The sequence below is a fragment of the Mycteria americana genome, chromosome 9, assembly GCF_035582795.1.
Source record: "Mycteria americana isolate JAX WOST 10 ecotype Jacksonville Zoo and Gardens chromosome 9, USCA_MyAme_1.0, whole genome shotgun sequence".
In the NCBI taxonomy this organism is placed as follows: domain Eukaryota; kingdom Metazoa; phylum Chordata; class Aves; order Ciconiiformes; family Ciconiidae; genus Mycteria; species Mycteria americana.
In genome coordinates, this window is record NC_134373.1 from 27880942 (window position 1) to 27908195 (window position 27254).

The 27254-nt window shown below is 37.4% G+C and overlaps 1 protein-coding gene across 12 annotated transcripts; it reads left to right on the top strand.

The window, feature by feature from the left end:
* The first annotated feature begins 1316 nt into the window (after positions 1-1316).
* Positions 1317-22019, top strand: CYP27C1 (cytochrome P450 family 27 subfamily C member 1). Of its 12 annotated transcripts, none has more exons than XM_075511774.1 (9): positions 1317-1755; positions 6573-6763; positions 8414-8613; positions 11160-11369; positions 13109-13272; positions 16623-16789; positions 17176-17254; positions 18236-18439; positions 21240-22019. In XM_075511774.1, exons 1-9 carry the CDS (start codon positions 1417-1419, stop codon positions 21354-21356), a joined length of 1671 nt encoding a protein of 556 aa, XP_075367889.1. In that variant the 5' UTR covers positions 1317-1416; the 3' UTR covers positions 21357-22019. The 12 variants fall into 12 exon arrangements, with proteins under 12 accessions (XP_075367889.1, XP_075367890.1, XP_075367892.1 ...); XM_075511775.1 differs by having other exon boundaries at positions 6627-6763; XM_075511777.1 differs by having other exon boundaries at positions 6646-6763; positions 8497-8613.
* Positions 22020-27254: the final 5235 nt, after the last annotated feature.

Here is a 27254-nt window from a genome sequence, read left to right on the forward strand (position 1 = left end):
GCATCTTTTTTTAACAAAAGTTGTACACATCAGTAGGCTATTGTCATGCTCCTGGTAGTCATCTTTCCCAGATGAAGTAATTCTCTCAACCTCCTCCTTATGTCAATTTTAAAAAACTTCTATTTTTTTCTGTTGCTGTTCTCTGGACCCTGTCAAGTATGATGAAGCCTATTTTAAAGACACTATTTTAGTTTAAACCAATATGTACTTCATATATGTTAAGACTTGTTTACCATCTGCCTTTTATTCTGGTAATATTTACTGCTGTATCTACAAAGACTGATGCACATGTCTAACTACAGAGGTAGATTTATTTCAGTGGAGTTATCAGTGGTAAAATTAAGCATGTACACAAATCTCAATTGGATTGCAGCCTCAAAAATATAAATGTAGAAAAATAAACAGAAGGAAAACAAAGGCAAATAATTTTGAAGCTCGCTAGACTTACTTTTCCAGCAGTTTATTCATAACTACGTTCTGGAAATGCAGATCTTCCTTGAGACTTTCCTCTGTTGTCAAGTTTTACCCGAGCTTCTAATTCAGTTAAAACCAAGGTGGTCTCTTCCACATAATTTCTGAAACTAATGAACATTTTACAGATTATCACTAACACCTTCAGAATTATACATAATCAGGTATGAAGACAGCAACAACACTTCTGAAATTGTGCAAAACAAACTGATAAACAGGTTGGAGCTCAAGTTCTCTGTGTGTGATTATAGATCTATGCAGCTGAATTGAGGAAAAACTGTGGTGGAACACTACAGAGTTACAGGGCACTGGTTATTTTCTACAAAAGTTGACACAAGCTGCTTATGGAGTATATCTCTGCCCAAAAGATAAATCATTCTGCAATACAAAAAACATCCCTGGATATTGTAATTTACAGGAACTGTTTGTAAGGTTACTGTGTAAAACCATTGCTATTTTATGTGGATGCAGAAATGTTTTCCATATATATTACAGGGTGACGAATGGTACTAAGAGAACTTCTTGCAGAAAAATACCGTATTTTCTAATATATGGGAATGAATTAATGCCACAGAAAAACTAGCCCTAAACCCACCTTTTTAGTGAAGGAGAAAGATGGGATAATACTTACATGAGCTTTTTGCCAAACCAATGGCGGAAAGAGGGGGAAAAACTAAACTTTGGCTGCATGCTTAATGGGTAAATTTATCTGATTTGAATTATACAAAATAATAGGTTCGTTCTATTCAAGTCTCATCCCAGACCCACCCCCCTTTTCCAGCCCTAGGGGAGGGAGCGTTAAATAATGGTCTGTGTAAACTGATGCTCATGCAGTAAGAGTTTGGAGAAGTGCTGCTTGTACAAGTTAAAGCAGGCAGTGAAGAAAGAGCAACCAAATACAAAGCAGCTGCAGGAGCAAAGTGGACCTTTCTGAAATTAAAAGACATGTCTTTCTTCACGAGAGTTTTGACAATGAAATGCAAGCAGGCGCTTGAATCTGAGAGAACTTACTTTTACCATGCGATTTTTGTCAGCAGGTTTCACCAGCTGCCCAAACTTTCCAGCAGCCAGTCTCTGGAGGTGCAGAATAACTCGCCAGCAGCGGCAGAGAACAAAGGCGAGGAGATGGTGGCAGATTCAGGGCGCGCAGGGGAGCTGCTGAAGCCCACCCCGCACCAGCTTGGCAGGGTGAAGAGCCTGCAAGAAATGCCTGGACCCAACACCCTCTACAATCTGTACGAGTTCTTCTGGAAGGACGGCTTCGGCCGCATTCATGAAATCCAGGTACAGCTTACTCGGCTATTTAATATTTAATTCACGCGAGGATTACTTAAACCTTTCCTTTTCTCCCCTCACAAAACATTGCGTAATCACCGGGTTACCAGCACCGCAGCTAGGCATCGCCGCGCCGCGTTCCCGTTGTTACGAAAGAGTCGGGATCCGGAGGATCCTCCCATTCAATCTCCGTCTCCCGTAGCACTTGGAGCCTTCAGCATTTTTGTTTCGGTGAGGAGCCTGCGAGTACGTGGCTTGCGAGCCTTGCCGACACCCTGCTCCCGAGATCCCCCCTTCCCCTCGTACGTGGGGTGACTGCCTCGCCGGTAGCCCCAGCCTTTCAGCTCTCCCCCTTTCCATGTTTACGCGTATTTTGAACTCTTAGGTTAGCCTTAGACTAAAAAAAAAAAAAAAAAATCCCGTCTTTTTGAACTGGGTTGTTTCACAAACTTGCAGAGGACTTATTTTTGGCGGGCAGAGCTGGGAAATGCGGGCTTTCCTCGAATCCCGGACATCAGCACCCACCCTGAAGGTGAGGCCGTGCCGGCACCCTGGGCTGTGGCCACCCGGGACCGTCTCAGTCGTGCTGCGGCTTGCGGCTGAGGCGCTACCGCCAGGGTGGCGTGAGGGGACTCCCGCCACTTTCCTTCCTCCAGCTGAGCCCGGCGCTCCTCTGTTGTGACCAGAGACCATTTTGTCTCTCCAACCCTCACTTCTGCCCTGGCCCCCCCTTACATAAATATACTTCGCATATATAGGTCCCCTGAGGGGGCGGTAGATGCGCCTGGCCCCGCTGCCGTCAGCGCTGGCCGGCCCAGGGCTGCCGCACCGCTCCCCTCAGCAGGAGGCGGGCGGTTTGAAACCACCTCGGGGGGGGAACGGCGGGGCGACGCTGGCGGCTGGCGCTGCCCGCCCGCCGCCGGCTGTGCCGCCCCCTCCCCTGGCGGCCCCATTGGCTCGCGGGCGGGCGGGCGGTGCGGCGAGGGGGAGGGGAGGCGGGTGGCGGGAAGCGGGGCCTGATGGCGGCGGGAGGTTGGTGGCGGGGTGAGAGGAGCGAGGGCGGAGAGCGGCTCCTGTTACCTGGCGTATGGCAGTTCTGGAGTACGCGGGGGGGGGGGGGGAGACGGTGAAATAAATCTGAACCCGTGTGGGGGTTGAGAACTGTCCTCTGTGGTTTGGGCACCTCCGCTTCTGTGGTGGTCCACAGGCCGCGGCGTGTCGCCTTCCTCGGCCCCGCCCGTCGAAGGTGAGTGAAGCACGGTGATCCACGCTTGGGAACAGCAGGAGCTGGGTGAACGAGTATCCTTCCTCTGTACAGCGTTTCTGGGATGTTGGCATGGGCAGCTGTCTTACCGTAAGGCTGTCTATCCGAAGATGAATTTTTTTGGTCGCTTGGCCAAGCGTGGGTTTCATTCCTAAAAAGTCACAGTGCCTCTCCTGGGGCCTCTTCCCCATGTAGTCCAAGTGATTCTGAAGTGAGCACTTGTGTTCGAGGGAGTTAAGCAGTGGTTTTCAGGCTTTTTCAGTTGTGGATCTGTAATGCTTTCCACTGGCAGTACAGACCTCTTTGGGAATACCTCAAATGTGGCATTTATTATTTTGTTTTTCTTAGGAACCTTTCCCATGTCGCTAGGAAAGGATTCACAGACAACCCCAAGAGGTTTGCTGCCTGAAAATCACTGAAATTAAAAAAAAAAGAGGGAAGTAAAAACAGAAAAGGGAAAACAAACAGAACAGGACAGAACTTTAAATGGTTTGAGGATCAAAACTTGAAAGTTAGAGTTTACAAAGGGCCTAAAAACACCAGAAAGAGGCAGGAAACACTAAAAAAAAAAATCATGTCTGGCGTTGTTGTATTTACCATTGAGATTTCTAAAAAGAAGTGTTAGGCTCCTCAGTCTCTGCTGTGTTCGATGGCAGCCAACCTAGATTGCTGATGATGAACTGCTCAACTTAATTGTTTGCTAACCAAGACACATGCAGATGAAACTTTATGATTGCTAAAGCTTTTTGTTGCATTATATTTCTTATTTTTCCTCTACCTCTGTGGTGGCGTACAGAATTTGAGAGGCACTCACCATAGTCTCATAACACTAAAAAAATACTGCCATTGAATTCAAGTTTTCACTGTTCTTTCAGTGTCAAAACAGTGAAAATTATTCAAATATTAAAAGGAATAATAGACAACCTAAATAATATATACTTTTCACTACCACTAGCTGATATGGAAATTTTCTTCTTTAATGAATGTTATTCATAGAAAGGAAAGTGGGAGGAAGGGTAAGGAGGAGTTGTAATATGATACTAGTTTTTATTCTGTTTAGAGTCTCAAAAATCACTTTACAAATCATGGATGCCCTGTTAATGCCCATGCTGGATGCAAATAGGCATTAAGTGGATTAATAACAGTCTGTTAAATTTAACAATACAGTGAACATCAGGAATACATTAATATGAAACCCTTTGGTAACCAGCACAGCTACTTAAACGATGTCCTTCGGTGCACACAAATATTCGTATGCTATATGCAGAAGGGGTGGGGAAGCCGAGCACTTTTTCACAAAGGAGGTTCTGTTCTCAGTAACATGATTCCAGTTAGTCCTGGCCAAAGCAGTAATGCCTACAGCAGTTATGACAAAGGGAAAGTATTTTTAATTTGATGGGGTTAGATCTCTTGTCTCATCAGTGCTACGCAAGTATAAAGAAAAGAAAGGTGAGGGGGGAGGGTTTGGATGCTGGCAGTTTGAATTTATGATGTGTGAAAGAATGTCTGGTGTGAGAGTGGTATGTGAGACATGAAAGTGTAATGTTTTTAAGGTTTGGTACAAGGGAAAGAAAACCTATGTTTTGATAGAAAATATGGAAGAGAAATTCCAGGCATTTCTTTAAACATGAAGTTTATATACTGAACATCATTCTGTTGAAAGCAAGAGATGTCCAAATAGCTTGTCCTTGTCTGTTTCTGGTTTAAAACTAGTATTTCATTTATTTGATTGGATGGCTTGACATTTGATTTATTTTCTGTTGAAGTTTATCCTCCCATGTAAACCTCACCATCAGTGGAAGAAACAAGCTGCACCATAAATAGCAAAATTTGTTGAACCTGTTTTTCTGTGACTGGTGACCTGTATCCCCCTCACTCCACTTCCTTTTCCTTGCAGCACTTATCTCCCAACTAATGCTTTCCTTTAAAGACTTACGCTCTCAATTCTCTCCAAGTTCAGTTTCAATATCCCAAAAATATCTCTGGAGCAAGAGATACTTAGGGTTTTGGGAATGCTTGTTTGTACATTGGTCTGCGTGTGGTGTTTGGTTAGCAGCAGACCAAGCAGAAATTATAACAGTTGAGTTCCTACTGTAGCATTTCCCTCATCAGGGTGACTAATATGTGTGTCTCATTTGAATCCAGATGACGATTTTTGAAAATGGTAAGAATATAATTTCGGGAGACCTTTAACTCTCTGTTAAACTTGACTGAAATTGGCCATTGTGTTCCAAAAGTAGTTAAGAGGAGACTGGCACAGACTACAATTGCACAACTCTTGTTTTATTTGGAAATGAGGCAAAAAGAGTTACATCTTTTATAAGCACTTGGTACCATAGCTGAAGAGTGATTCATGTATCTTAAACTTATTGTTGGCAATTAAACAATTTATCTCTGTAACCAAGACTGATTAAAAAAATATTTCTCATAAGTTAATCTTGGGTCAACACTAGACTTTCACTGATGTAGTTGTATCAACCATCTTTGATTTATAATAAACATAACTCTGCAAGCAGATGTCTTTAGATTAGATGCAGGTAATGTGTCAAAGTTAAACTTTGGTCAGTTTAACTTGTTTTGTTACTTTAACCTGAAATAAAGGCTTTAAAACTTAAAGCTTTCTTAAATCTAAAGTCCTAATAATATCTCTTTAACAACTTTGCAGTTTTGGGGTTTTTTCCCTAAAATGGTGATGTACCTCTACTCCAAGTGAATTCCTGGGAGTTGGGTGTTTCATTTCATGACCATGTCAGAACGAAATTTGTTTGAAATAATTAGTAAGATTTCATGGGATAGTGATAGCTCAATCTTACTGGAAAACTTTTGGTTTTCTTTTTATACATAACGTAATGTTTTCCAATCCTCTTTCTTAATTGCCTGTTGCTTGCCTACAGCTTGAATCACGTAACTTGTGGATCAACCACTGAATAAACCTCACTGCAGGAATGAGACCTCAACTTTTCCTTACTTTTGCAGAATTAACCTACGTCATTCTAAAGTTCACTGTTGATGAAGCTATCCCAAAATGCAGTTTCTCACTAGGCTGCTATGCTATCATCGTCCTTGGTTAGGTGTGGGAAATTTAGAAGTAGTTTTTATAAGGAATAAAATAGTAGAGTAAGTCTTTATTAACAAAAGACATTAAAAGTAAATTCTTATATCTTTGTATTATACTGTTAATTTCACCCTATTTACCTCTATGTTTTTCATTTTTTCAGACATTCTTTCTAACCTGTTTGATCTGAAGAGATGTGTTTTTAAGGACCCCAAGTCCTTTCATCTCCTCAGTATTTCCTTTCACTCATGTGTTGTGCCTTAGAGCTCTGGGTCTTTTCAGTCAGAGGTCCTGAACGGTGTGACCTCTGTTTGCCTTATGAATATTTCACAGTAATGCTTAGATGATTTCTCCTGACATTTCAAACCATTCCTTGACTGGAAGGCTGGGCATCAAGTTCTAGATGTGACAGATTGATTCACTGTATGACAAATTGTCAGTTTCCTTTTGTGTTATTTTTTCTTAGTAATACTTTACTTCTGTTTCTCTTTGTTGGTGATATTGTAGCAAAAACACACTCAGGAATATGGAAAGATCTTCAAGTCTCACTTTGGTCCCCAGTTTGTTGTATCCATTGCAGATCGAGAGATGGTTGCTCAAGTCCTCCGGGCAGAAGGCAGAGCACCACAAAGAGCTAACATGGAATCCTGGCAGGAATACAGAGACTTACGAGGGAGAGCCATGGGACTTATTTCTGCGTAAGTGTTGTTACTCCTTCATTTTCTAAGTTTTCTTGTAAAAGTTTAGTGTAATTATCTGAAGGACTATAAGGTCACCTGGGAATTCAGGCTTTTCTGTGTGCAGAAATTGGTTTGTCTAGTGGGGGGAGGAGGGTAAGAATTTATGGTGAATTGTCTGTTCTGCTGTAAATTTGCAAAGGGAAGGTAATGATGTGTAGTTTGAATGTGGAGTAAGCTACCTTGCATAAAAACATTTTTGGGGAATGTGTATCAACTAGAGATGTCTGAGCTGACTCTCTCACTTGGAAGCAGTATTGCAGAATAGGGCTTACTAACTTTGGCACAGCACTGCACAAATGTGGTTTTATTGCTTCAGATCTAGACTGTTGCATCCAGTTGGCAGTGTGCTGTGTGGACTTGTTGGCTCAGATTGGCTTTAGCTTTATTGTTCACTGAAGTGCCCCCTCAGTAGATTAATGCAGAGAAGTCACTGTATGGTAAATTCACACTGTAGTGCATCCCCACACAGATATTTTTGAACATGGCTGATTGTAGAAGAGTTATCTGTCTTTAAAGTTTGCATAAACTGGCAGTGCATGTGGGTGTGGCTAATTGCCACTGAGAACTACTCACAGTCCCCACTGACATAGGATGTTTATTTAGAGGGAAACTAATTTCCTGAGTCATAGGCAGTCTGTTTCTTTCATGGTGGCAAAAGGCATTATGTATTGCACTGCAGAATCAAATCTTAAGCTGCAGTTCAGTCAAACTAACAGTTCCTTGATATTTTGTGAAATGAGATCTTAAATCAAGAGATAGTCAGAAAATGTCTGTTAAAGAGATTAAATTCTTCTGCCGGCCAATAAGTTTCTGTACCTTGCAGCAGCATTGCTCCAGGTGAAAGAATTTAATGGGAAATACTTACATAGCAATTTAAAATAAACATGTAAAAGACAATTGCCTGTCTTGATAAGGAATTGAAAGATATCCCTGGAACCACTGTTCCCAAATACTCTACTCATATGAAGCCTGCAGATGCTACAATTCAGATTTTTAGTCTTCAGCACAAAGATTTCAATATATAGCTCAGCTAAAGGAGAATCTAGCTGTAAATTGTTTCTCTATAGCTAGGTCTGCTATCCTATTACTTTGTACGTTTAGAATTAGGGTAACTGAAAGTAATGTATCAGTAATGGCATTTATGGTACTAGCTCAAACCATTGATTTGTCAGATCTGGACGTGATACCTTTTGGTGGTATCACAATTCTAGGTAAAAGGAATTTTGCAGACTATCCATTCAAATATTTATTTAAAGTAATTTTAATAAGAAAATACTGCAAATTTCTTGTGTTAGCTACTACTAAAATACCAATATATAGAGACACTTGTCAAATTCAGAACACTGAGTGGCCAAGTTCTGTCACTCAGACCAGAGATTGACTTACAGATGTACATACATGTTGCAACACTGAAATTTAATGAGGACATGCAATAAATACAGAATAAAAATGTAGGAACATAATACCAAATATACATTATCATAATTTTAATTTCACCACTTGCTTTCATTTGAGATGAAAAAATGATAAACAGTTCCATTGCGGAGCTCTTACCCAGCTAATGAATGTTAAGAACTGTGTAGAGACATTATTAATAATTTCTTCTAGGGAGGGGGAACAATGGCTAAAAATGAGAAGTGTACTGAGGCAAAAAATTCTGAAACCCAAAGATGTGGCTGTTTACTCCAAAGGAGTCAATGAAGTTATCACAGACTTAATTAAAAGAATCCACACCCTCAGAAGTCAAGAGGACGATGGGGAAACAGTGACCAATGTTAACAACCTTTTTTTCAAGTATTCAATGGAAGGTAAGCCCAGGCTGTATAGCATTTGTGAAGAAAATGGTTAGGCATTTTTGTCAAATGACTAGTGCCCCATTGTGATTAATCTGAAAAGGGAAGCTTGATATTCTGCATTCAGGTGTCTTCCTACTTAGTGCGGTAGATATCAGTAGAATTCCTTTGTGGAATCCAAAGAGGTGATACCTTACATTAAGGGACAGTTCCTGTGGAAATGCTGGTATATAGGTGAAGTGTACAATCAAGGCCCTGAGCAGTTTCAGTACTCCCTATTTCTGTATTAATTTCTCAAGAATAAGGGTGTTGACCTTCTAACAGTGTGACTTCTAAGACGTTAATTTAACAACATACTGGCCAGATTCCAGGTGGGGAGTCCCTGTGTGATGTACCTAAATTCTGTTCATAGCTTAATGTGGGAAAAGATACTGCTTTCCCCTGCCTACACATGCCAACTGTGGGATTGTTATGCTTGCCTTGATATCATCTGCCACTGGCTACCATTAATGAGGGAACGCTAAATGGAACTCCTGCCTGAGCTACTACAGCATTTCCTGTGTTCTTACAGAAATCTAATGGTGATTCATATTTCATGCATTCCTTTAACTGACTGCATAGAACCTGATCTTGTTACATGTAGTGTCTTCTAAAAACATTGGTACTCTTTGCTGACAGGCAGCTGAAGAATTTGAGATTAGCAAGAACTTGCAAATTGCTCACCTATGAAGATGCTGTATCAAATGGCTGGCTGGCTGTTTGGTAAACTAACCTGAGTCTGTTCCACATTACGTCTAAAAATAGCATTCAACTAAGAGTTACCAATTTTATGGAATTTTAAACTCTGAACTTACAGATTCACTTTAACTGATGGGTTAGTTTAAATTCTTCATGTTCTTTTAGCTTTTCATTTATAACTTGTGCCTGGCGCGCACTTATTTCCTATATGAATTGCAGTTTTAATTAACTTACACTGTCAACTGTTCAGGGAACCAGTGTGTAAGATTTTTTTGAAAAGACCATGTAAAGAGCAAAAGAATGCATAAGAACTAGCAGTTGCTGAAAGAGGCACAAGAGAAATAAAAGGCACAGAAAAATATCTCCCCAGGGAGGAAAATTAGGGAAGGAAGAGTGAGTTGACAATAGCCAGATTTAAAATTTTTTTTTGTTAATAAAGAAGAAATATGAAACAAAGAACAGGGAAAAAGAAAAGTTTCTTAAAATTTATATAAAAATATAAAAATATATATATACACACTTGAGAATTTATGGAGGGTTTGATGGAGGGCAAGATCAAGGTTAAACATCGTATCTATTGTACCTGTTTTTAATAGGAGAAACAGAGAAAAAAGAGACTAGAGTGTTAATAGTCCAGTTACTCTATCTAGTTAACAGTTATTCTAATATTTCCTGGAAAGATGTGGGCAAACTGTTAACTAATTAATTTAAAAGCATGACATTTATTTAAAAACATTTGATTTGATGCAAATGGCTTTGAGAAATTATCTAAATGCCTTTTAAAATTACCTAATTGCCCCACTGGCTTTTAGAAAAATCATTAATTAAGATTATTTTGATAATAGGAATGCTTTTTGTACTGTACCATGTGATATTTTCATAAATAAACTGGGTAACATGTTCTAGATTTTGCAAGTTGGGAGGAAAAATTGCTAGAAACCTGTGTTCAGAAAGTAATTAAAATGGTTTGCTGTCAAACTGAGAGAACATTTTGATTAACTCCAGTAGGGCAGTTGCTGGCCGAGTTCTGTCTAATATTTAATAATTTGGGTATATTTATAAAAACTAAGATGACAGATTACAGGAACACTAATGGATGAGTATTAACTTGATAAATGGAAGAAATGGTCCAGAGTTGAGAAGAAGAAGAATAATTTAATAAAAATATATATAAAGTACTGTTCGGGGGGGGGATGGTATTTCTAGTAGGGATCACTGCAATACTGCAGTCAAAACATCTGAGGAAATTATAGCAAGTCAGGAACAAGAGATAAGTCAATATTGTCGCTTGCAACAGTGTCACACGCTTGCTGTTTTTCAGGGCCACATGGAGTATATTGTGTGCAGTGAAATCACTGTCTAGAGTGCAAACTCTTTGTCCATTTATGCATCCTCATTATTCATTTACTACCAGCTTATGACGAAGAAAGGCATAGCCACTGCTAGAAATTCCTGTGTTATCACCAGTTACCAGAAATGTCTTTGGACTTGTATGTCCCTGTGTGTTCAGAGGCCAACACGGCAGGCTCAGGGTTTGTGGTGCAATGCAAAACACAGCGAACATGCTGAAGGGCTGCTCTACTTCTGGTGGAATTCCTGGCTGTCATCTTGTGCTGAGCATTATTGACATAATAGCCACTGTCTCACTAAAATGCTGGGATTTTTTACTGTGTTTTAAATTTCTATTTTATCTGCTCCCAACTGCAGTTGGATAACTAAACATTTTTGGAAGGTATTTCCATTATGTTAGCATTATAATTCCTTAAGTTATTAATATGTGTATATGCATGTGTATAGCAAATTCTTTGATTTCGTATGTGCAGGTGTGGCAACTATTCTGTATGAGTGCCGGTTGGGCTGCCTGGAAAACAACGTCCCACAGCAGACTGTTGAATATATTGAGGCTCTGGAGTTGATGTTTAGTATGTTTAAGACCACTATGTATGCAGGTGCTATTCCCAAATGGCTTCGTCCACTTATTCCAAAACCCTGGAGAGAGTTCTGCAGATCCTGGGATGGACTCTTCAAATTTAGTAAGATTTAGTAGTAGAAAAGTTCAGCTGTATTTTTGCAGGTTCTGTGTGTGTTCAAACAGGACTTGCTGCATTTCTCTTCTAAAATTATAAGAAGACATTGTGGTAGAAGTAAGTTTCATATTAAACTCAGACTGGCCAAGGGAACCATTTTAAAAAATACTCCACTGAAAAATAATTTTACCAGTACAATTTAAATATTCCCCGATTTTATACTGCTGTTTCTCTATTTGTCTTCATCTGTTTCAGCGCCTACTCCTCACTCCAGGTCCAAGTTCTTTGCCAAGTCTTTATCTTAAGCCACTCAAATTTTAATGAGGGTGGTTTTGTTGACTTCAGCAAGTTTTCAGTCAGGCACTCTGGCAAATAATCACCACTAAAACTGACTAGAAAGTTAAAAAATGAGACTCTAGCAATTAATTACACTCTTTGTGAAGTTTATATATACATGTACAAGCATATAAGTTGACATAGAAGTACGCTACTGGACTGCAATATGTTTATTTGTGAATGAAGCATTCCAGGTTACTTTATCAATCAGCTTTCATGTAAGTAAGAAGAAGGAGTTGCGTTTGCAATATATTTGTTTTTAATATTCTAGAGTGTTTAAAAAACCTTGAACCCTTTTTCCTTCTCTAATGTTAGAAAGCTGCATGCATTTTTAAATTTATTTTATTAGCACTGCTTTTCTAAGATGTGTACATCTTCTTGAGAGTAGATTCTTTAGTTTCTTAACTTTTAATATGCCTAATATGCTTAATTTTTAATATGTATTGATCTGTACCTACAGTAGGCATTAGGGAATCCATTTAATGCTGATACAGGTGTGTTTTCTGTGAAACACGTACTTTTTTACACTGCCACTTTTAAATTATTTCCCATGATAAAGCATTCTTGTTCCCTTTTGTGGGTTAAAAACAACAGCAGACTTCAGCTTTATCCTAACAGCAGCTGCAAAACTGTTCTTGAGGAATTTGTTCCATTTGAAACTTGTTATGCTGTTTCTTTGTTTAATCCCTTTGTGAAAAAGGAATTAAATGGTGAGAATCACTGTATGTGATGTGTGTGTTTGTGTAGGTTCCATAAAGGAACATGTTGATTCTAGTTCTTTTTTTTTTTTTTGCAAGCTCATTCTGTGAGGCATTAACTTTCTGAGGAGTTTTTATAAAGACCTTGTTTCGCTGAAGATGCTGTTTGTAGTCACTACAGTATAAATGGGACTGTGGGTGAAATTGCTCAAAATGTCAATTCACTGAAGTTTTTCAATTTTTGTTATTACTTGATGCTCCTTGTCTTTGTCTTCAGTGTGATTCAGTTCTGTGGCTTTGACCTTCTGGTTGCTGCTAACATCTTGTAGCAGCCTGTGTGCTGACTTGCAGCATGCTCTGCAGAGTTCACCACTTCTTGCAGAGTCATCAGAAAACAAGCCAGGTGGGCGTAGAAATGTGACCTTGAGCTTCCTTCACTCCCAGTCAGAAACTATAGTCTCTTGTGTCCTTTACTCGTGCTCAGCATTCTCATGCTGTGAGCTACCAAGGTTCCTGTCAGCTCTGTCTTTGCTTACAGTGAGTACCCAAGGACCTCCACCACCACTCTATTATCTTTTCCCTGAGAAAATAGATTCAAATATTTTGTCTTTTTATGGCTATGTAGAGTAGCGTAAGGGGGAAATGTCATTACGGAATGGAACCAGCAGAAAAATAAAAATGGAGGCTTAACAATTTTTTTGAATCCCAAAGGTCAAATCCATGTTGACAACAAATTGAAGGCTATTCAGTCTCAGCTGGACCAAGGAGAAGTAGTAAATGGTGGGCTACTTACATACCTCCTAGTGAGTAAGGAACTTACTTTGGAAGAGATCTATGCCAATATGACTGAAATGCTTCTGGCAGGAGTGGACACAGTAAGCTTGTTATCGTTTTTCTTGTGCACAATTGTTTTTGTAAACCAGTACCATTCGCAGCTATCTTCAGGGTGGGTTATGTTGTTTATAAGGACATAATTTCTGATACGCTAAAGTCATTACATCTTCAAAATGGTAGAAAATACAGCACTGTGTAATCTCTCTACTAGAATGAAGTCAGTGTTGTTCTGTTCTAGCTGCGGTTTACAGGAACTCATTGTTTGGGAGTGAGTTCCACAGGTTATTAAACGGATAAAATAGCAATTGTCTTTACATTCAGCTTGAATTTCATACATTTTCTTTTCCTAGTTTGATAATATCAGGTTGGTATTTGTGCTTCTTTCGGTAGACCACAATAGAAAAGGCTGCTGAAAGTTAGTGTGAAAAAATTGATCAATAAACTCATATGTAGAATTTGGTAAAGGATTTTTACATATGGCTAATTAAATCAGCTGGGACACACATTATGGATCAGAAACCTGGTTTGTGTTGAAGTCCATTAGGAGGGGGGTGTTAGGCCAGCACCAATGTAGGTAAGGCCTAAGTTTGCCACCCATGCTTGTGCTGGCAACATACAGTCAGTCTGAGGCAAAGAGCTGTGGTGATGGGGGGCTCAGCATTAATGAGGTTAGCATATGAGGTATGTTAACACCTAGTGAAGCATTTTAAAGTGGCCATCTTTCCTTATTCTTCCGATTTGTCATCTAGAGCATTTGAAGAAACATTAAGGTCATGTATATATCTTACCCTCCTTTCATTACTATCCTGTGAAATCAGTGTAGCTTAGTATTGACTGCTGCGTGACAGTCAGAAGAATAAGAAAAGATAAAAATGAGTTATTGTATTGTATATACAATGTATATGGAGTTATTTAGAAAATCAATGAACACTATGATTGTAAATGAGCAATTTTTAAAAATAAATCTATATGAATTTGATAAAGTGCTATGTAGGACTGTGTTTAATAGTCTTACAGTAGAAAAGATTAAAATAAGTAAAAAGGTAAAGTAGCATTAAAGTAGAAAAACCTCTCTGTATAATTGAATTCAGATTTGTTTGATTTAAGAAAGCTTGTAAGGTTTCTAAAGAAAACAAAAAAAACCCCAACAGTAATACTTTTGCATACCAAAATAAGGAGCATACGTAAAGCTTATTTATGTGCTGGAGATTATTCCATTGGTTAAATATCCCAAGGGCTTATGAGGTTGGAGAGCTTTTTGATGTTTGGTTCTTAAATAAAGCACAGTTATTCATCCCATTTATTTTGTAATCTTTCAGACCCTTAATTTTCCATTTTTAGTGTGTGAGAGTTGCCATTAAACTAAAAGTACAGTGTTCAAGTTCATGCCAACAAGAATTTATCTTTCCATTTGACTCGGCTTTCTCAGCTGGCAACAATAATTTTGTGAGAGGACGGTACTTCTGATTTCTCATTTCCAAATACAAGACAGAAATCGAGGGAACCTTTTTTCCCTGACTGCTGTCACTTCAGATCTCATATTATCATAGAAACTGAAAGAGGTTTAGAGGATTATAAAAGCTTTCAACAAAATTATAAGGCCGTTTTTGGCTACAAAGCATTTTGGCTGTCCCTGGAACAGTGCTAATTTTTAAGAGGTTATGAAGGAGCTAGGAACCTGAGAAGAAACAGTGTTTATATCAGAGAAGTTCTGTATACAGCTGGCACAATTGCCAGCTCCTCTGAGCCCTGAGAGGAATAGGGCAGGGTTGCATTTTCACTAGGGACAGCCACTCAACAGTACAAGAAGAAAAAAAGAAAGGTTCTAGAATTATAATTCTAGCATTATACCCCAGTTTGAAGACAAGACATAAAAGGTCACTGTCATGATGAATTTGCATTCTAAATTGATCTTAAATGTAAGCCCATAATAAGACATTTCCAGAAGCTGGATTTTTTACCCATACATTGTTTATAACCCTAAGCTTTGTTGTGCCAGCGAGAAGCTGAAAATAAAACTTTCCTGCCTAGAAAGTGAAACTGGTTGTCTGTCTTCATTATACAAGTTGAAAAAATTACATTTAAAAATAATTCAAGAAAATTAGGGTAGAGGTTGCAATTTTTCTCTGTTAAATGCTGAAAGATACTAAGAACAACACAGGTAAGTAACAGAATGATTGCATTGTCACTTTCTCTGCCATACTTACTCAGGAACACTGAAAATACATTTTTCATGGTAAACTTCCTGTCTTCAGTGATGGTTGTGAGGGAAACAGGCTCAAGTAAGGCCATTTGCTTGACCTTAATGTCTTGGGTGCAGCTGATAGTAGAAGCTAAATGTCCTGAGTCTGTCTAGTATTTGAATGGGATAGTCCCTGTAATCCAGGTAGCTTAAACACAGGGACTCATGGTTAAATGCATGGTAAATATTAGATCACAAAAACTTAGAGTTGAAATACTCTCTTAGTTCCATGTTAGTACAGACGGAGTGAGTTCATGCTCTCCGAGTGTATCCTAAACCACAAATGTGCATTGAAGTGCCATTTTTCCAGCTGAGGTGAAAGAGGAATAGATGATGGGTTCCTTTAAATCTAGTGCTCAAAGTTGAACTGTCTCCTGCCTTGTGTTCTGTTTTCTTCCTTCATACAAAATATTTTTAAATTATTTTTCACACAGTACCTCTTTTCTGGAACCTTGATGATTATTAGAATCATTAATTGGGGGGGGGTATTTTAACATTTTGGGGCCACTTTAAATATATAAGCTCCTCTTTGAGCTTCCTTGAGAAGGCTTTCAATAGGATGCTGAATGTCAGTCAAGTGGGAATTTTGAAGAGGTAGAAAGCGCTAATTGTGGTGTAGCGTTGCTTACCTAAGGATAAAGTGTAATCTTAGCACTGATAATATCAATTCTGTTGTGTGGATGCTATGAGGAGACCACCATATGCTTATAATGCGTTGGTAATGTTCTGAGTAGCATTCTCTTACCTTGTTTCCTGTGAAATGTTTTTGTTGGGAAGAAAGGTGAAACACATATTGAAAACTAACAATTAACTTAATCCATTGCTGGTTAGAGTGTTTATGTTTCAGTATTGTTTCTGTAGTTTTGTTTGCATTTGGTTTTTCTGTTGCTTCTTAATATTTCACTGGGAAAAATACCAGCATGGGTTGTTTTGATATGTGAGGGTTTTTTAGATGGAAAAAGGATAAAGGAGGGGATGGTGAAGTCTGACAAAATCCCATTGAGTCCAGATGTGTATCATTGCCAGCCTGTTTTATAACTTTAAACGTATAAAACACATAGTTGAAAACTGATCATTTTTCTTGGCTTGAAACTATTTTTAGTCTAATCTCATTGGACTTGATGATGATGGTTGTGGTTTTTTCCTTAGACTTCTTTTACTTTGTCCTGGGCAACATACTTGTTGGCAAAGCACCCTGAGGTTCAACAACGTGTTTATGAGGAAATAGTAAATAAGCTGGGGAAAGACCAAGTTCCTGTGGCTCATGATGTCCCAAAATTGCCTTTGATTAGAGCTGTGCTGAAAGAAACCTTGAGGTAAGTAGCAGACAACTGCAATCATTAATTAAAAAATTGAATTCCATGCAGTTGTAGTGGATTTTGAGTCCATGCTAACGTTTGTGTTTAGTTGTTGTTACTGCTATTTGCTTCTTCTGCTTTTATTTATTGTAGCAGTATTGTGTCCAAGGATGCCCAAGCAATGAAATACGATAGTTTATATAATGTTTAATGGTTTTAGGTATGGTAGAAGTAGTATCACATATGTAGGACATGTCTGTTAAGGTAGGTAATTGAAAGCTTGATTTTTGCCTTTTAAGTATTAGTTTGTATGATTTGCATATTTGTGAATGCAAATTGGAATCTAAACTTTTTAAGTTGTATTAGTTATTACTGTTGAACTTCTCTTAAATATTTGTCTCTAGGTTATATCCAGTATTGCCAGGAAATGGAAGAGTGACCCAAAAAGACTTGATCATTGGAGGATACTTGATACCTAAAGGGGTAGGTTCTATTGCAGTCCTCTGCAGAGAACACAGTTTAATTTTTGTGTATGAAATGTGATCTGTTACCACATATATACACTTCATTGATTTCAGAAGATTTCACCAAGCTAGAGCATTAAGAGGAAAGTATTTCAATAATACCCATGACAAAAATGGATTTTATAATTGACGTGTTGCATTGGTTTTTTTAGATTTGGGTCCTCACCTGCTAATCAAATTTACCATTGTGACTTGTTCTTAGTATTCTTGAGGGTGGAGTCTATTAATAACATCTCTGTGCAATGTTACAATTTGATTAAAAAAGCATGAATTTCATTGTTCTTGCAGTTTTCTAATTCTTTGCCTGTTAATTCCCTTTGTAGAAAGAGTTTAATTGCCTTTTAAAATTATGAATCTTTCCTTTATGCTATTCAAAGATTGCACAGAGATCATGGTAGAACTGTATTGCTCTATTTTAAATGACAGCACTTCTGTGTTAGACCAACGTAGCTTTAAAACAGTCAGGATTCTTAATTCTGAATATACTTGTTTAAATATTATTCCACACACACACCCCCACCCGCCCACCCCCCCGACCCCCCGATTTATTTGGAAACATCATCACATCAATTATTGCTGTTTTTTTCCCTGAGGTGTTGTGGGGTTTTTTTCCTTTCACATTGTCTTGTATCTCTCTTCTCCCTTTCTCTCATACTATCTTTTTGAGATAATTCCCAATACTTGTGACTTTTGTTCCCATCTCCTTTCCCACTGCATCTTCTTTAATATATCTGGCAACATTTAAAACAATTTGAAGCTTATTTAATTTGACCAGCTGAGAAAGGGATCTGATTTTCTAGGTATCCTTTATTCTTCTAGAATTACTCAAAGATACTTAATTTTTATCACCTCATATTGCAGTAATTACAGTAATTACAAATGCTTTTTTATTTTGTTATGTGTATTGGAGTTAGCTAAATATTTATATTTATTTCCTCAGACGCAGCTGGCACTCTGTCATTATACTACTTCATATAGCGAAGAAAATTTCTCAATGGCAAATGAGTTCCGACCTGAGCGCTGGCTGAGGAAAGATAATTTGGACAGAGTAGACAATTTTGGTTCCATCCCCTTTGGTTATGGCATTCGAAGTTGTATAGGAAAAAGAATTGCAGAGCTGGAAATTCATCTTGCGCTGATTCAGGTTAGAACTATGTGACAGCATTACAAGAAGAAAAATATATTGGTATGATTCTTTTCTATGTATGCCATTTCTGGATATCTTACAGTGCTCAAAAACTTTGTTTTGGAGCTTTGTCTAGCATACTCATCCTGCAAAGGCTTAAAAAATTGAAAATAATCATGCTTGAAATGTAGCATACTTGTTAAACTACATTACAGAAGAAAAAATCTTTATAGTACAAATAAAGTAAAACTAAAGGTAAGATTGTTAAGGAAGTATATGGATTTAGTACAGAAGGTTTTTGTAAGCAAATTGGAAGTCTTTCTTAATATATATTAGAATGGTTACCTCCTCAGTTTCAGTATTTTAGTTACAAAGAGTTCAGTACTTACAAAGACGTAAAATAGTTTTTATATCCTTGTACTGACCACAGTGTTACGACAAACAGTAGAATTTTTCTATGTTTTGTGGTTTTCTGTCCCTTCTTGTTTTTCTTTCTAACTTTATTATCATTTTAGATACACATAATTTAGTTATATAAGTAGTTAGTACATTTTGATATATATTGTTTTCCACTGCTTCATATCATAAAGAAAGCTTTCCCAACAGCTGCTACATTTTTTGGTCATTTATGAGACCCCCTTTAACACAAATACTGAGATCGGATTGTGCAATCAAACCTCAAAGATTTGGAAACTATTTATAGCTACTTAACTATAAAAATATTTAGACCCATTATATGTATTCAAAGCAAAGCTTGATTGAATTTGCGTTAGAATTTCCTTAAGTAAACACCTAGAGCAATCTCTGAACAATTAGCATCTGTCTTTTGGAACTCAGAGTGAGATAGCTCTCAGGGCTGGATAAAACAAACATACTTGCATCTTTTTGAAAAGGACGATCAAGGAAGTAATAGAGAGCCTGCTTTTGTTTTCTGGAAAGAGGCTAGAACAAAATAGCACACAACCTATTTGCAAGCATCAAGATGATATTTAAGCGATTTAAAAATAGAAACACATGAAGCATGGAGCTGATCAATGAGAAATTGTGTCAGACCAGTCTGATTTCTTTGTTTGACTTGATCACTTGTCTAATGTGGTGAATATAAAATAAATCTGACTTCAGATTTATTTTATCTGGTGTATTCTGACTTCAGGAAGTATTTTCACATTTCCTATACATTGTTCTCAAATTTAAATTAATAAAATTTGTTCCAGATGGAAGTACCTATAAAATGCATGCACAACTGGTTTGAGGAAAAAAAAAAAAGCTGGAGGCAGTAGCTGTCAAATATTTGCTGTTGAAATGGGAAAATGTTTAATTAAAATTCTATAAGAGTCTGTCCTGCATTTGATTTAGGTTGGTATTTTCATTAACAGTGTAAATCATAGATTAGAGAATACTTTTAGAGTTTGCATAGGATACCAAGCTGACATGAATTAAGTTAAAATCAGAGGATGTGAATATAGAATTATGAAAAAATGCAGAAATATTCCAGAATCAACACAAAATTGTTCACTAAGGACAGTTGCAAGTTACTGCTCTTGAGAAGAAATCAAATACATAAATACAAATGGCCAACCAACTGGCTCAGTAATTAGTACCGTAGAAACAGACTGGAGGGATACAGTAAAAAATTGGTCAACAATAATGACGCTAATTCTGAGAAGGCAGTATAATTCTTGGGTATATTAACAGTATTAACAAACATGTTGTATGTCAGAAAGAGGAGCTAAATTACTCAGTCTTACCAAACACTAGTGAATCCTCAGCTAGACTGTGATACGCAACCGACCCTGCGCGTTGCGTTTTCAGGACAGTATAGTCAAATTGGAGGAAATTCAGAAGACAGAGAGAATAACAAGAATGAGAGGTTCAAAAAAGAGAAGAATGAGATGAAAATTTGATCAAACATCTAATACTGAAAAGGTAGTTATGTATAGGGAAATAATGCATTGTTCATCATGCTTACTAGGAGAAGGGTAAGAGAAGATTGCTTAGTTTATAGGAAAAAGTGTTTGAGATTTAATATTAGGAAAAGTTGTGGATGTTGCAGTATTTCCTTCTTGAAAGTTCAAAAATAGATAGCTGAGGTATTCTATGTTCAGCTTCAAAACGGGTGAGAGAAACCGCTCACCCTCTCTTATTTTAGCCTCTCCTCTCTTGTTTTAGCCTACGATTTCTGTGATTTATGTTTGCAACTGATTCTCTCAGTTTCATTAAGTGTACGGAAATAGGAGTTTAAGTGTATGGAAATAGGGGTTTAATGTATAGAGAACCTGTGTGATTGAATTATAGTGATTCTGTTCAGGAGAGGTTCTAATATTTGACTCCTTGAATTATTATTGTTTCACTTGGTGCACTGGGCAGTTGCTGTCTCATGTTTGTTTTGTTTCCTTCTGCCCAGGAAGAGAAATGTGTGTGATGGGATTGGGACTCTTTTATTGCTTCGTTTTATATTTAACATATCGATTTATATTAAAGGAAGTTAAATCAAAAACACATAGAGAGGAAGCTCACAAGGTTTAAAAGAGACTTTAGTTTCTTTGATAGCTCAGACTGTTTAATCTAGTTGTGTGGAAATTCTTCAGAAAGGACTGGCTCAGTCCTCCCTCAATCAGAGGAGGAAGATTTTTAACTATAATCTTCACCTTGTAACAACTATTTTTTCTTTCCTGCGTGGGAATCATAGCACTTAGACTCCACAGAACTGGCAACAGAAATTTTGTTTGTGAAGGTCTGTTACGTTCTCTTCTCTGAAGTCTAATCTTCATCTGTAATTTTGCAGCTTTTCTAATACTTGTCCTGTTTATCTTCACAGTTGCTTCAGAATTTTGAGATCAAAATTTCTTCCAAAACCGAACCAGTTAATGCCAAAACCCATGGACTTTTGACTCCTGGAAACTCCATCAATGTGAGATTTTCTGACAGAAAGTGAGACTGAAATGTTTTGGAAATACTTGTGTGATTTTCAGGGGAGCAGACTTGCATCTTATGGATGTTTAATCATGCTTGTTCTCTGGTTTGTAGGTATTTGGAAAATTATCAAGTATTATGTTCTGCCTTAGTTCTAGCAGTACATAAGAGAAATTACCTCTCCTATAATAGGTAATTACACATATGAAAATATATATGGAAAAAATTCCTTCTTGCACTGGGAATCTCCTTTTACCTGGAAGGATTTCTAGTAATAACAACACATGCATTGAAAAAAACCGAAATTAAATTCAGGCATGTCGGTATCATTCAGTGGTTTTGTTACACTGCTTTGTCATAAAAGTCAACTCCTCGGTGAGTCTATTTGAGAGCAAGAGGATTACTATATAATACATGAAAATTAGCTGCATTTATCAGTTTATGTTTTCCTGTTTCTTGTCCTCCAGTGTTTTTTAAAAGTTTCCACCTAACATTGAAATTATGAGATCATTTTTCTCTTGTCTGTAAAAACATTTACTCTGTGTATTAAAAAATTAATACAGTAATATGAAAAGCAAAGATAGAAAAAATACAATATATGTCACTTTCTTTAGACTCGAAATACAGAACAATTAAAAATGTATCCAAACATAATCCCCATAAAGCGTTTCTATATAATTTTTTTTTTAAAATTAAAAATCTTAAAAATAAAAGTTTAAATGTCACATTGTAGAGTTATGAACGCAGACATTGTCCTCATCACCAAAGCGTAAGCTGAGTGGAATAGCACAAGCCACTTTCACTGTTCTAGCTAATATTATGCCAAAACCAAATGTAAATAATAAAAATGAAGTAGTTGTTGCATTTTTATCATTTAATTAAAATACCACTATTAACTGTCTTCACAGTTCTTCAACAGCAAGAACTGTAAACTTCCCACTGTAACATGCTGAACCCCTAGGCAGGTGCACAGTTGCCTTCTGTAGGATGGAAATGTGACTACTGAAGTATTTGGAGATTTTTTTACTATCTAGTGTCTAAGACAAAGAGTGGACACCTGAAAGGTTTTTTTCTTAATTATTATTTTATTTTTCTTGTGACAACTAACAGAAAAGTCTCTCTTGCATGATACTTCAGTCTTTAGGTAACTTTAGTATCACTGCACTAACCTTACATTCTCATTTTTGAGAGAAACCTTATACCTTGGGACCGTGTTATGCCTTGAACAATGCTCAAACCTGCATATCCTAATATGAAATTAACTATGTAATTATGTATAGTTAACTGTTTACATGTCAGGCTCTGACTGTTGTTTGTGAGGTAGTTTACATACTGATAATCGTAAACTTTTCAGACATATGCAGAGTTAGAAAAAAGTTGTGCAACACAGTTTTTAAAATGACAACATTTTTCTTTGCTCATCTTGCTGTAAGAAGTCAAAGAGGTTACAAATTAAATAACACACTGTAGTCTTAATGGTGGACATGAAATTCCACATAGCTAACTACTACAATCACATTGTTGCAGTATTTTGCTTACTTCTTGTAGTGCCTTTTCAAGGTCTTGACAAAAGAAAAAAAAAATCTCCTTTATATGGATCTCATATATAAAATAATAACACTAAACAAAGTTGATCTGATCTGTGAGAATATTAAATGTTTACACGATGACTTTAAAATGTTAATCCTGTATTGAGCATATATATGTACTATAGGAAAAACAGGTAATCTGTGGAGGGTTTTTTCCCTTGAATGAGCTTGCCTTCTGATGCTATTTTCCAGGGCTTCACATTATTCCTTTTTTTTCTTTCCCATTGTTATTTCAAATTGTCCCCATCTTAAATAGAATGAAGAGAGTTGTGTTTGCCAGAGCCAGCTGACATCCCAAAAGAGGTGTCTTTTTAAAAGACAAAGGTCTGTTTAAAAGTCTGCAGATTTGACTCCATAACTTTGCCTGGTTTTGTTGACTTGGGGACCAAAAAGCCCAAGCCTTGAATCTGAATTTGGATTCTGTATGATGCCCTCCTTTTGCATTGTCATAGCATCATTAGAAGCACCAGCCATTGCTATGTGGCAGTACATTTGCTACTTGGTATCAGTCCCTAAGTAACACATCAATGTAGAAGAGGGAAGAAGCATTCTAAGATGCTCTTTAAAGCATTTGAATCTTTTAATTAAAACAGAAAGCCTGTGATTTGTTTTAATAGAGCATCTATCCATGTAAGTTGTCTTTTATACATAATAAAATATTTATACAGAATTTACAAGTCCTGGTTCTCATTTTAATTGCTATTTATAATTGCATTTTCTTTAGCGCCTTAAAAGTTTTTAACTTGTTGGATAGAACTGGAAGATTCACTGCTACATGGGAAACTACTAGTTCATCTGGAAAAGATGGGGATTCATACAAGAATTTAAGGTGTGTAATGACCTGACTGAAGGAGAGATAATATTATATTAAGAGTACTGTCATTCTGGAGGAAAGTTACTGGCAAGGTTACTCAAGAAATACCCTAAGACTGATTCTAATGTAATTTTTTGATTAATGATAATTGCTTAATACATAGAAGAGTATTAATGATATAAAGATTGAAGGCATAAAGTATATATATATATAAAACCAACCAAACAAACCAGAATGTAATAGAGGTGGGATGGAATTTAACAGCAAAAGACATGTATGTGGGGAATAAAAAGTTGAGGAGCTCACCAGTTGAAAAGGAAATGTGTAGAGGAAGACCTAGGTAATCACAGATGACTAGAAATTGCAAGTGTGTTGGAAGAATGAAAAATACAGCCTAGAATGTATGAGGTGAACTACCTCTGATAGAGATTGGGGAAGAATAGGTGAGACTGCATCTTAAGTGCTATGTACCGTATGGTTGTGTGTTCAAGAAAGGTGGAGTTTGATTTAAACAGGTAAGGCAACTACTAAGATCATCAGGTTAATAAAGTTTCTGTGAGTGGAGAACGGGTTGTGCTACACTGCTTTTTGCTCTGCCTCCCTGTGGTTTAAGCAGACCACAAGCTTGCAGATCAAGCCCTGGAACGTCTGGAAGATATAAAACCATGGGCTTAGGAGAACTTGTTTCTTTGGACACAAAACTGTGCTGGCTTGATTACACTCGTTCCGGTTGCATTAGATAGCAGGTGGCAGAAACATGAATGTCTGCAAGAGACTAAATGTATCCTCAAAAATAGTCACGTAGTTAGTCTAGAAAAGCGAATATTGAGAGAGGAGATAAATGTTCTCTTCAAATACCTTCAAGTTAAGGTGTTTACTCCTTAAGGTAAAGGGCAATGCTTGCCCAAAACAGTTATCACCAGCTGGCAATGAATAAACTGGTGTACAAGGTTTCAAGCCATCAGGAGAATGAGAGTTTAGAATAAATTTACTGTGAGAAATGGTGAAGACAAAAAAAAAAAATCTCCAACCAGCCATGAAATGATGGAGCATGGTGAGAAGAATTCTATAAAGTGGTTGTTTAACTAGAATCACTGTATTGAGTCAGTCTGTTCTCTGTTTTTTCTTACTCTGTTGTAGGTACATAGGCGTGGAAGGAATCTATGAGGTCAATGGTGAAGTAGTCACAACTCCAGTAAAGTTGTATGCCAGTAGTGAATGAAACTTAGGAGCTCCTTAAATACCGCAGCATTGATGTGGCTGTGAAGATGAGAGTAGCATGCCTGGCAGCTGTGAACATGAGAGAAGTAGGCACGGGGGGGGGGGGGTGTGTTCGGAGCTAGAAAGAGAAGAGTTGTGCTGTCATGCACAGTACTGGGGAAGTGGAGTAGGAGGGCCACGCAGAGTGGAGGCTTTGGGGCTATACCAAATAGAGAATCTATGAAAGCATACATGAGATCAAAGTTAAGGAACTGGAGAGGTGAGCTGTGGACAGCATGTAGGATGGGGGAGGATGAGAGAAATGGGATGAGGCAAGAGCAGTTTGGGTACCTGATGTGTGTGCTGTTTGCACCATATACCAAAAAAAAAAAAAAGAAAAAAAGGCCACTACTGGTTTTGATCATTGAGTTTTTTCCTTCCTATGTTATGTTGTCACATAATGTTCATAACTTAAAAAAATGCTATCATATAATTACTAAAGATTTACATCTTTGGTAATGCCAAACTTCTCCTATGCATGCCCAGAGAAAGACTCTGAAGGGATATAACAAATCACTAATTCTCGGTGTTCCAGAATGATGTTAGTTTGCACTGGCAGGCTCCCATGGAAGCAGATGCACTGGAGGGTTTTTCACCTCCTGAAGTGTCAATAGAGGATTTACAGGGTCATGTGAAAAGCAGATGCTAAGATGATTTAAAATGCTACCAAGTTATAGTCATAGCACTGTACAGGTACTTAGGACAGATGTAAATACATATGCCAGTACAATCACTATGGAAGACAAGTCCAAGTGGTGTTACACATTGGACCCTTCTGATTTTTGCAAAGTGATCATCTGTGTCATGGGCTGTATACATTGAAGCAAGATAAACTACGGTTCACTGGAATGTGTGTTGGAAAATATTAGGGAAGAGGTCCAAAGTTGCTGGATATTTCTTATTCATATATAGATTTTCATCTAAGTTTTACACCAGCAGTAGTAAATAATAAAGTTAGATGGGAAGCTGTGAGTAGTACCTAATTTAATACCTGATCATTTTTAAAATATATTTTTTCTATATATATCTATCACAAAAAAAGAAAAATATTTTATCCTCTATGATTAATACACACATTCACATATCTTTTTCCCTTTCAAAGAAAATAAGTAAATGTATACCCAGAGCTTGCAAATATTATTTATTCATGTTCATGCTGAATTAAAAAAAACCCAACAAACCATGTAGATGTCATGTGGGTATTTTAAAAATAATTTCATCTGAGAGTTTCCCCTTTGGTTTCCAAAGTAATTTTCTTCAAGGAAACCACTGAAAATACTACACTGTGGTTTTGCTACCACTAGATGGTGCTGCCTTTATAGTATTCCTTCGTAGAAGTCGGTGATTATGTATCTATGGGGAAAAAACCCCAACTATAGCTAAAAGCAGTGTACTTACTATTGGCTTCTTAAAGATAGAGGAGTTCTGTTATGCTTGTTTGACAAGGACTTTTAGCTCTTGTATGTGTAAATGTGCTCAATTTGTGTTCATCTTTTGCATATGCTTGCTTAAAATGGGAATTTGCATATAACAAATAGTATAGTATGTCCAAAGTTTCATGTAGGCCTCCTTAGAGAAAATCCAGTCCTGTACACCTTCTGCTGAGCTTTATCTTTAACAGGGTTTGTTAATCATTGAGCTTCAACACTTTAGCTGTTATCATGCAAAATTCAAAATACAGACAGTTCCTACCCTGAAGAGATTACAGTCTAGATGAGATAAGAGTAAAGACAACAGGAAATAATTGAGGGGGATATTTTTACTTGTTTCAGGCACCACTGTAAATTTCACTCCTGCATTGCAGTAAACAGCAGATCTTTTGACACCATTTAAAGAGTATTGTACCAATCTTGGCAATGTTTGAAACATACTGTTTGCTGCCAAGTGTTTATCTAGTTGGGAAACAGGTAAATTAAGCGTAAACTCACTGAAGCATTCCACTTTACTCAGATAAAACGAAGGCTGGAGTCAGGGATTTTGGAAGGAAGTGTCTAGTGCGAGAGAATATTTGCCGAAGGTAAGTTTCAGGATAAGATCTGCTTTTACCATTTTATTATTTCAAATCAGTCAAATGTAGAATTGGTGTCTAAACCAGAAGCTGAAAGGTGTGAGCAGATTGTTCAGATTGCATTGTTTCTGTATTTTTGTGAGGAAAAAATGGAAAAATTTGGAAGTATGAATGAAACATTTTTCTTAAAGGCAAGAAGTGGTGTGCTTTCCCCTATGCAGGACTGAGCTATGAAATTGCCCAACTTTG